The following is an 11693-nucleotide window of genomic DNA, read 5'->3' on the forward strand; positions in this document are numbered from 1 at the left end:
AAATATTCACAGTGAAAACTCAGATACATTTAACCCCTTAACTGTCACCGTCCCGCTAAGTTTACGTCAATATATTATGATTAAATCCTAATCTAATCATGGCAAACTATATATCTTTGGAAAGGTCTAAGACTCCTAAATAGATATTTTACCACTGTTCGTTGTTAAAAATTATGTAGGAACAGTAACAGATTAATTTATGACAAGAGTGCACCTCAAAACATATACTTCATAACAGGAGTTCTGACCTTTGTCACAAAAATTATATTTTGTTTGCTTTTTCCCTATCACGTTTTAGTAATCATCATAAATTATATATAATTTGAAAGCTTAAAACCTCAAAATTCATCCTATGAAAACCGTTTTGAAATCGGACATTGAGTTACTATAGAAATGGTACTTTAATATCTTTTACAAAATGTATTATGGTCTTTTGGAATCAAAACTTTTATCGTCGGAAAGGTCTGAGTCTCAAGATTTCATATTCTTCAAATAATACTGAAAGAGAAATTTATACATTTGCGACAGAAAAATGCATCAAAAAAATTCTATTGAGTTTGGATGGCACCCGGTGGCTGTTTGTGGTATAACACCTAAACAAATTGCATAGGAACCTCAATTTTTTTTAATATCAACTTCAAATTTGGAACATAACTCATTTAGACATGCGTCTTTAATTTCATATCAAATTTGGATTCAAAGTTATTTTGTAAAATATTTATTTTATATAAAATAAAAATAGTACAGTACATTTTCTTTACAGTAAATGTAAACTTCTATAACTTTATGCTTTCTTTTTTTTTTTTTATGATTTCACTTCTGCAATAATCTGCTAATTGTCTTTAAAAAGAGACCAATCTTAGGTCTGTATTCAAAAGCGTTCATGAATTATAACAATTTAAGTTTGAATAGTGCACTTTCACGTCTAGGTTCAAAAAGAGGGGGTGACAGTTAAGAGCTTGATTCAGGACTCTTTCATTAATAGAAAGTTCAAAAGAATGGCATTTATTTGAAATAGAAAACACCATAAATGTCTTTTTTGGATAAAAGTATTTAATTTAAATAAATCTCACTGAACTTTGGAACCAATCACAGTGTGTCTGTAAGAGCGCGTTCAATCATTCCACCATTAAATGTGTTCATGGCTCCGCATGGATCAGGTTTCCTGCTGACGCACTGCTGAGATCTTTAGCCTGCATGGGCTTATGATCCAAACACCTCGTCTTCTTCAGGAAGGCCCGCTGGTGCCGACCTCTGTTGCTATGTTTTGATTAGAGATGCTTTGGATTAGGGATGCGAGGGTTCAGTAATGTTACAAAAACACTTCCATTCCACAAGCACGAGCACGGACCGCAGCGCTCTGAACTGGTTTGGCAGTCAGGGACAGATGTCTCTTTCTCTGGACAGCAGCAAAAGCGCTTTCATCTGCTGTGGCTGATGCTGCACTGAATCAACTCCACTGCATCAGACATCTGCTTCGCATTCAATCACTCCACCAAAACTCATTTCCATTTCAGTTTTCCACATTTGTTGCCATCTTGCAAATGGATAAAGGCATTTTTAATACTAGTCTTGATCTGTCCATTTTTACTGGTCACTTATAAACCCTATACAGTATAAAGTGCATGATATAAATCCTTACCAAAGTATATCAGCCATTCCTACAATACATTTTATTTATAAATATTTAAAAGTATATTTAGAAATATTCAGTATAATTAGTTTCCTCATTTGTTCCTTTCTTTAATTAAAACATATCAAACAAAAAATAATTAGAATATTGTTTCAACTTATAAGTACTTTTACGTTTACGTACACTGAAGACTGGAGTAATGATGCTGAAAATTCAGCTTTGCATCGCAGAAATAAATTACAGTTTAACATTCAAATAAAAAGCATTTATTTTAAATTGTTAAAATTTTTCACAATATCACAATATTACAATTTTTACTGTATGCATATAAATGTAGCCTTGGTGAGCAGAAGAGACTTCTTTCAAAAGCATACTGACACCAAACAGCATATACAGTATTGAATTTTTTTTTGATGTCCTCAATATTGCTTTGTTTATGGTAAACCCTTTTAATATAAATACCTGCTTAATATTACAGAACAGGTATGTACGTTTAATAGAGGTTACAGAGGAACTGCAGAACCGGATGACTAACATCAAGGTGTACAACATGGGTATTTTTTCACACACTGATTGACGAGGTCTTACCCATGGCTGAATTGGCTCTTTTCTAAAGTATTAAAGGATCAGCTGCCTTACCGCGCTCTTTTTTTATGATGGGCGCTTTGAAGATTTTCTCTTGCCCTGGTCAACTCTGGATTAACTGACTGAACTCTGAGTAACTCTACAAGCACATCCAGCTCATTTCACAGCTCAACAGCAGCGCTGCCGATGGGGGTCGACAGACAGACAGCCATAAAACAGGACAACGACTGCGTTTCTCTTTGTTTCAGAAATCAAGGCAAACCAGCTATCTCTGCTAGACAGCCTGCTTTCTTTGAGTCAGGACTTCTTTGATTGACTTCTGTGAATATTAGCGTCATCAAGGTATAGCATAGTGGATCTCATGAAAACCACATCAGGTCATATTTCATGCCAAAATATTTTGCAGCAATTAAATTCATTTTGTTTGCTTTTTTGTATTCTGAGCAATTAAGCATGTTGCCCTATTATTACCATAATGCACATGGATGCATATGGACCCCTAAGGGGCAAAAAGTAAAAAATTACACTATTATTACATATATATCTATGTATGTGTGTGTGTGTGTTTGTGTGAGAGAGATTTTTAACGTTTTGCCCCTTAGGGGTCCATATGCATCCATCGAAAAAAATCAAACTTACATAAAAATAATTTAAAATATTTAAAATAATGCAATGCAATCTTCATTGCAGTGCCAAAAAAAAAAAAAAACCCTAAATGTAAAAAAATGTTATTCTAATATAAAATATTAAATATTACAAATAATCTTCATTGCAATGCAAAAAAATATATATCCATATATTTTAGGAAGAGTGTCATGATATGTTGAGGGGGGCCTGAGGCATAAATAGTTTGAAAACCCCTGATGCAGAGTTCAGCCTAACACCAACCCCTTTTGTTTTTGAATGATTAACACATTCATTGAGCATTAACTTCCAAAAGCTCAAAAGTGTAAATATGCAAATGGCTCAAAGGAGCAGACATTAAGCTCAAAGGAGCAGGCATTACAGCGAAGGATCTGCAAATAAAGACTTGACTGTTTAAAACACAAGCCCACTACTCAGTCAAGCCTCTGCATTGTTTGAAGCTGATTCAGTTGTCTGTGGCTTCAGGGACTCTTATTAGCAAGTGAATCAATTAGCATGTCAATGGGCTTGTTGAAGATCTCCAACACCTTTTTGATGGTTGAAAGTGTGAGTCAGAAGAGCTGAACCTCCTGCGGACAGGCAGAAACACAGCCACCCCCATCGAGACTGAAGACGAGCCAATCCAGAGGGTGATGAAGGCAAGAAAGAATGAAACCCAATGAAGACTGTTAAACTGGCTGGCTGGTTTTAGCTGGTCTGCAGGCTGGTTTTAGAGGGGTTCTGACCACTTCTTTAGCTGGTCAGGCTGGGAGACCAGCTTAAACCAGCTAAGATCAGCTTCGGCTGGTTTTAGCTGTTTTGTTTTCCTCCCCAGTAGGCTGTATTATCACACAACTCTTTATATAAAGTTGGGCATATCTTACATCCAACTTTATCTGCATACATTACATTCGCATAAAGTGATATTATATAGCAAATCTCAACTGCCCGACAGTGCATTTTAGTATAGTATTTAGAATCAGGTTATATATATATATATATATATATATATGTATTGTTTTAGCACGCAGGTTATTCTGCGTCGGCATTTTAGTGCCACATTAAAAAAATTAAATAAAAAAATCTAAGATTACGAGATTAGTCATATAAATAAATAGCAATAAAATAATTTTTACAAAGATTTTATGCTTTATTAATTTTGTTATGTTTTTTGCCATTTTTAGTAGCTCTTAAGAAAAAGAAATACAAAGAAATAGTTTGTTATATATATTTTATTTTGAGTAACAAAAATGCTTTTCATTGTTTTAATTTTAGTTACAGTTTTAGTTAACTATAATAATCCTGCTAGCTGATTTTTTTTTATTTTGTTGCAACATATTGCACAGCTCTTTCGATCAAGTCGAAAGTTCAAATTCATTCGCATTTATACAACATGCGATATATACTATATAGCAACTTTCAACTGTGCTTGCTTGCATTTTCGCAAAATAAAAACTATATTAGTTTTAATTTGCAAAATGTGGCTATTAAGCATGAAGATATAAAGATATAAACATTAGCATGGTGACTGCCTGTGAAGCTGCTTTGAAACAATGTATTTTCAATAATACCGAAAAACAAGATTAAGTTCGAAAAATAAGAAAGCTGTGAAATGCTAATATTTGTAAACATTGCACTGATTTGTTTAACTTTGTTTCTATTTCTTATTGTATTTTATTTTTATTTGTATTTGTAAATCTTTAAAACCATTTTTAAGTAAAAATCGCAAGAACGCGTTGTGCGTAAGTTACACTCTAAAAAACGCTGGGTCAAAACAACCCAAACGCTGGGTCAAAACAACCCAATAGCTGGGTTTGTCCCTTTTTAACCCAGCGCTGGGTTATATTTAACCCAGCATTTTTTAGAGTGTATGCTCTGGTTAAAACGTTCGTTCACACAGAACGCGTTTTTGCGGCGTTCTAAAAACCCGGCGCTTTACAATAAAAGAACGCATCTATATACCTAGTGATTTTTAATCCACTGTCCTGCTTCTCACGTTTATAAACGCACAAATGCGTTCTGTGTGAACGAGCCCAAGCCAGTCGGAGGTGAAATTTGTGGCTGAACTCAAAAACACTTGTAGAGGCTAGAATGATAAACAAGAGTCAGTCACGCCTAATCAATGAGCTCAACTCTTTCCACTGCTCCAGGCCCACAATCTCAAGCGCTGTAGCACAGGGTCATAAAGCTGGCAGGAGGCACCATGCACGTCCCATCCCCCTTTAAACTCCGGCCAAATGGCCAAAAAAAAGAGTGCAAATTCAAAACAGGAAATTTCAACATCTGTCACCCTCCTCCCTGCAGGGAGGGAAACGAATTAACAAGAAATCACTCCCAAAATATGCATCTGATTATCAACATCCAATTTCAACAAACAAACCCGACGGCTTTGGTGAAACATTGACTGAACTTGATTTCAAGGAACAGTGGAGTACAGATCAAAGCGGAGCAAAAGGTGCACGGACATAAAATGAACTGGATCTGCTTCTGTTAGGATGCATTGAGGAATTTAGCGGAAATATGGCAAAACGCATATTCATGTGCAGGTGATAATAAATCATCTCACATTTACAGACAGACGGAACTGGAATACAAAGTTTGCTTCAATTTCAACTTCAATTAAAAATTTCTTTGGTTGAATGGTTTGAATAAACATGATGTTTAAACTTCAGCAAAAACACTACTTTTATTTTTGCTCATAATTCTAGTCAAAGTTCTAATTTAGTACTGATTTGATTTCGTGCAATAAAATGCAAGCGCAAAAACAGAACGTTTACATCACAACCCGGGAAAAGAAAAGTAGGAAAGTCTTACCTGCGTATGTAAATGTTGTGAGGAGGACGGATATCAGCAAAAGATGAGCTCCAGTTGTAATCCTTAGTAAACACATCCTTACAGCGAGCGTTTCTCTGATGCAGCTGCACTCGGGAATCAGCGCGGATCTCTCCACGAGTGATATGCGAGTTCTGCGCGTGCGAACAAAGCGCGTTTTGTCTCAAGTGTGCAGTGAATGAAACTCTTTTTGATGGTTCGTTTGCAGAAGAATAGCGCGTTTCATCCCGCTCTATCGAAAGGTGTTCGTCGACCGCCGCTGATCCTGTTCAAGTGTCCCAAAAGTCTCCTAATGGAAAAGCGAGCGAGTAACTCCAGCTCCTCGGAACGTAGGACGGATCCATCCCGAGGGAGGGAAGCGAATTTCCGAATCCTACTCCGACAAAGGCGCCGCTCATGAATATTCATGACACGCAATCATCAGGACCGCTTGATTGGCTGAAACGCAAACGTTGATTGGCTAATGAATATTAAAGAGGTCACGACGCTCCACGAAGGTGAGCAGGAATTTCTAGCCATAGTAGGATTAGTGATTTGGAAATGAGACTGGAAGTTTGATAAGCTTGAACAAACACGACTCCTACTGGTGAAAAGGTTTGAGATTTTATAAAAAAATAAATAAAACAAAAGGCAAGGATACATCAAATTCATCAAAAGTGACAGTAAAGGCGTTTACATTGTTATAAAAAAAAAATCTATTTCACATAAATTCTGTTCTTTTGAACTTTCTATTCATTAAAGAATCCTGGAAAAAAATTTTTTATCAGTTTCCACAAAGGAATAAGCCTCGCAACTGTTTTTAACATTGATAAGAAATGAGCAGCAAATCAGCATTGTATGCCCTGTAAATCATGACATATAAAAATAAAGAAAAATCAGTTTAAAAAATATAAATTTAACAGTTTAGTGAACCTTTAGACAAAATCTTTAAAAATAAGAATTTTATTCAGAGGCCTAAAATTACCAAAAGTGGCCAAAAAGTAAGATGAAATTCGGATATAATGAGATCTTTATAACAGTATAACACTACTTTACATTAAATTATATCAATATCAATTGTCACTATATTTCTCAATCATAAGATGATATTTAAATGCTTAGTTTAATGATTAAAAAATTATCAATGCAATGCAATACAATGATTGAGAGATGAACAAATAAATGTTACATTCACCTTTTAAAATTTGTTTTTTTTAATGATGTCTAGATGATTAAGTAACCCTAAGTTGTGTGCTCATTTTGAAATATTACCAACAATATAAAACCAACTCTCATATTTGCTTTCTAAAAATCAGATTTCACAAGTAAAAAAACATGAACCACAAGCTGAGTTTGGACGTTTGTACAATAATAATAAAAGACCTTTTACTTGCTAAAACAGTATAAACTATCAATCAGACGGCAGAAGGCATGAAGTAGATTGTGTGAAGCAAGCTTCAAATATGATTCAGTAGGCAATTCATTCTTGGAGATGAAAAAGATGATAAAAACCAATGCAACATTCCTATTTACAGGCTGAAATGGGTTTTATTCTTGAAATTTGCTTGAAAACAATGTTACAATTTTGATATAATGACAATCACAGAACCTAAACCAGATCATATTTGATATGCTATAGACCCAGTACTGCATAACTGCATTATTCAGAATGCATGGATATTAAAAACAACAACAACTCAATATGCAGTGCATAAACATTGTGAAAGGATTCTCATGTAGTAAAGAAGTAACTCTTTGGTCAAAGGTAACAAAGGAATGTAATTATTAGTGTATATAAAAAAAAATTTTTTATGGCATATTTATTGTTGATTAGTCAAGATCTCCCATCATTATTCAAGGCGATGAACACAACATATATAGGTTTAATGGTGCGCGAATAACCAGCTCTGCATCTATTTCAATGTGAAATGAAGACTAAAATAATCAACATTATCTGTACAGCAGGTATGGAAAACAAATATAATACAAGCAGGTTCAATCAGTGTATTCATCCAATGGAGTTGTGCCGGGTCAAAGGTCACCGAACCATCAGGCGGGATGGCTCTCGCTGTCATTGACACATGTGAAGCTTTATGCTGTTGAAGGTGATCGGACGTCATTTCAGGATCTTCACAGCTGCTTCTCGAATGCACTGCGCTGCTTTCTCCATCTCCTCCTGCGTCTGCTCAACAGTCACGACGACTCTGATGCTGAGGACACAAGATGTGCAAAAACATCAGTTTCACAGCAAAACATGAACTGCTTTTATTGATGGAATAGTTGTCAGCTAATCACCTTGGCGGTGGAAGAAATCGCTCTTCTTTGTCCAGGTATCGAGCCAAAGTGAGCGCGATCTGTCTGTCCAAACTCTACAGACAGGACAAAAAATACGAGATTCTTTTCAGAGTACTTACACAGCATTTACTGTGCTTTTCAACGTCAACGGGAACTCAAAATGTACATTTGTATATCCTTTCATAAATGCGTGTGATATATTATAATTGTTCATTGTAGTTATTAATATAAATACATTTAATTATTTACTGAGCATTGAAGAATCTTACATTGCGGTTTTATTAAATTCCACTTTGCATTGTGCTTCTCAACTACTGATGGACACGTATACAGTGCAGGCTGATTAACTGACTCGCATGTCGAGAAAACTGCATCGCCAGATTAAAAAAAAAAACTAATTTAGGGTAAATGTTGTGTAGCAATTTCATTTCATTTTAATATTGTGTGAATTTCATTTTATGCATATTGGCAACAATGCACCGTAGACGGAAATATCTCTGAAAACCGTTCCTTTTTGGCTGACGTCAGGAATCTCTCTTTTTAAGTCCTTCCGTCCAAACACATACCGTTTAAAAGCTTGGGGTCGAACTCTATAGAAATATATTCAACCATATGCCCCGATAACCACAACTAAGACTACTGACTTGTCTATGATCTGCTGGTGTAACGTACGTAATCGACGATCGCTCGGAGCAGCTTCAGGTCATTTGTTCTGGATCCAGTGCTGTTTTCCAGCTGCAGATGGAGAGCAGGAGTTAAAGGCTCTCCGACCGTCTTCAGCCCTGGAGTCCTGCAAAACCACCACTGAAATCATCACTCCTGTGATGCACAACACACAACCAGCCAGCACAATGAACATTCAACCGGTGCATGAGGTCAGGAATGACTTCTAGCTCCCGGACATTAATATTGCTCATAATAACATTGATGTTGTTTTCAAAGATCGTTTCATTTTTTTTCTCTCATGGAAAAAAGGAAGTAAATTGGACTTGCCCTTGTAGTGCTTTGTGCATGTGTTTGCACTTATCCTGCAGAACCCTGAAAATGCCTGAGAGAACATGAAAAAAAATACTACAATTAATGTGAAGTTTTGCCCAAAGCATGCTCTACACAAGAGAGTGAATGCATGCAGTTTAATGAAACTAAACGTCACGTGCTGTTGCATTCAAAAGGAACACAAGCATCAGCATCAGCTAGTATCATCATTGATCTGAATAATAACACACACAGTATATTTTAATGGTGCAGACATTTTGAGAAAACTATATGATCCTCTTCAGTCTGTTACTTAGTGCTTTACACAATTATTGGCATTTTTTAATAAAAACATTTTTCTGATTGGCCAGTAAGTGTCATAAGCACTTATTTTGACAGATATCTAAAGAATCTTTTTTAATCATCTTTTTAAAATATGTGACCCTGGACCACAAAACCAGTCATAAGGGTCAATTTTTTCGAAATTGAGATTTATACATCATCTGAAAGCTGAATAAATAATCTTTCCATTGATGTATGGTTTGTTAGGATAGGACAATATTTGAAAATCTGGAATTCTTAATTATTTTAGTAAACATTATGTAAATTAAATTTAATTGCAGCAATTTTTACTATCTAGTTTCTTTAAATAAATAGTGTGCTATCACATATTTTGGGTTTATATTTGCCATTCTGCTCTACAATTCGGCATCAACCATCAACCACTAGTTACAATCACAGTAATGCAAGCATGCACATTAAGTATGTACACCTAGACTGCACACTTGATATTCACCATTTTTTGATTTGTTTGATGTTTTCGGCCTAAAACTATGCAACAGAGATCAAAAGATCCAGGCTGGGTTGATAATGAGCTGATGTTGGCATGAGTGAGGCTGGTGTTCAATCCACACACACTAACGTGAATCAGCTGACCTCCACTCAACTCCCACTGAGAGAGCCATCTGAACCACATCTCCCTGAGAAGAACCAGTCTGACCACGGTCTCTCAACATTCATTCAGAGACAAACAACTGATTCTGCCGACGCTGTGCTGCAATATTCACTGTGCCACGTCACGCCTCAGTACTGAAGCACTGCACCGCGTATGCATTTCAATGATTTCTTCTAGTCATTCACAATTACAGGATGAGGGTTTTTACAAACTTTGGACACAAATTTCAACCTGATTAAATATTTCTGAGCTGAGCATAACTAGAAACATGTATATATTCACTCCAGAAATCTCCATCCTTTAAGACTCATTACATTTCTGTCCCTAGCTGCCGAGATGCATGAGTTGTTAAGAATGTTTCTATGTGGTTGCTTTTGGCCCAAGTCCAAAAGAGCAGAGGATATAGTGGTCCATTGATATGACATGGTTCCCTCGTCAGTCTACGGGATTTTTTTTTCCTTTTAACGTCAGCCAAGCAAAAGGTTTTATTCAAACTAAATGTGACTAATAGTACAAGTGATGTGTATATATATATATATATATATATATATATACACACACTGTATATATATTATGTGTTTACTTGTGTTATCTTTTACTAATATTTAAATTAGTTTGATGATCTGAACATTAAAGTGTGACAAACATGCAAAAAAATAAGAAATCAGGAAGGGGGCCAACACTTTTTCACACCACTGTATATATATAAGGAGGTAGATTTAGCAAATCCAAAATGCTAATGATATACTAAATGAGTGAAGAAGGTAAAATGCATTTGTTTTTGTGAATGTAAATGTTACCTGGATCTTCCTCCATGATGTTGAGGGCTTCAATAGCAGCAGAGGCCAGCATGGGTGGAAGAGATGCTGAGAAACAGTAACCCTGACCCGACAGACGCTGACAACATCAAAAACACACATTCACGTTCATTTCTGAGTGTAATAATTATGGGAAACAGCAAATCTTCTTTAGAAGAATCCATCTGGATTTGTGATTTTCACAAAGGCTATACAACATGTTAATGTATTTAAACAAAACTCGGTGGGCCACAATGATTTGGACATGAGACGTTCGGAGACAGTGGTACCTGGTGGAAAAACTATGCAAGCCACTGAATTGTGAGATATAAAGATGCAATTGTGGGTTATGAAGTCATAATTGCGAGATATACACTTGCAATTGTGAGAAAAAAGTCAGAATTTATGGTTTATATCTCGCAATTCTGAAAACAAAAACAAAAGTCAGAATTTTGAGATAAAAAGTCACAATTTAGTTTTTTAATAAAAAAAAAACAAAATCAGTGGTGGAGCTGGGCTTCCATAAAAAAACTGGTAAAATGATCTAAAATTATAAATATGCTTATAAGTTTCCATGCCGAGTCGAACAATACCACATTCATCATGGACAGCATTATGATCAGTCCATTTGAAAAAGATCATTAAATACTGGATCTTTGTAACAATTTCAAACTTATTTATGCATCTTTGGAAAATAAAAAAAATTAAAATAAAACTTTTGGTACAAATTGTCAAATCTTCACCAAAATTGGACTCTACTTGATCTTCACACCAAGCTGCAGGTTATTGCAGTAAGTTATTGATTTGAGTCTTAAGGGTCATTTTTCAAAGTAATTAGGCAATAAAATGGACCGTGTCACTGCCAAACAAGAAACAAGGCCTTTAATCCACTGCCATATTAAAATATTTCTTTATAATATTAAGGAAATTTACGTTTTTTGGTTACACTTTATTTTAAGGTGTCTTTGTTACTCTGTAATTATACATTTAAGTACTGAGTAATATTAATTAACTACAT

The 11693-nt window shown here is 35.4% G+C and overlaps 2 protein-coding genes across 2 annotated transcripts in view; both read right to left on the reverse strand.

Moving 5' to 3' along the window:
- The window catches only part of LOC107720387 (tyrosine-protein kinase transmembrane receptor ROR2-like), an 81125-nt gene extending 75085 nt beyond the window's left edge, over positions 1-6040 (reverse strand). Inside the window, exon 1 of the mRNA XM_016528079.1 lies at positions 5657-6040. Coding sequence (XP_016383565.1) covers positions 5657-5732 — 76 coding nt within the window. The 5' untranslated portion in view covers positions 5733-6040. The remainder of the gene's footprint in view (positions 1-5656) is intronic.
- A 1112-nt stretch (positions 6041-7152) lies between these two features.
- The window catches only part of LOC107720388 (serine palmitoyltransferase 1), a 15499-nt gene continuing 10958 nt past the window's right edge, over positions 7153-11693 (reverse strand). Inside the window, exons 11-15 of the mRNA XM_016528080.1 lie at positions 10679-10775; positions 8942-8996; positions 8621-8738; positions 7949-8022; positions 7153-7863 (exon numbers count right to left, since the gene is read on the reverse strand). Coding sequence (XP_016383566.1) covers positions 7770-7863; positions 7949-8022; positions 8621-8738; positions 8942-8996; positions 10679-10775 — 438 coding nt within the window. The 3' untranslated portion in view covers positions 7153-7769. The remainder of the gene's footprint in view (positions 7864-7948; positions 8023-8620; positions 8739-8941; positions 8997-10678; positions 10776-11693) is intronic.

The sequence above is a fragment of the Sinocyclocheilus rhinocerous genome, unplaced genomic scaffold, assembly GCF_001515625.1.
Source record: "Sinocyclocheilus rhinocerous isolate Xijiao unplaced genomic scaffold, SAMN03320098_v1.1 scaffold1052, whole genome shotgun sequence".
NCBI lineage: Eukaryota > Metazoa > Chordata > Actinopteri > Cypriniformes > Cyprinidae > Sinocyclocheilus > Sinocyclocheilus rhinocerous.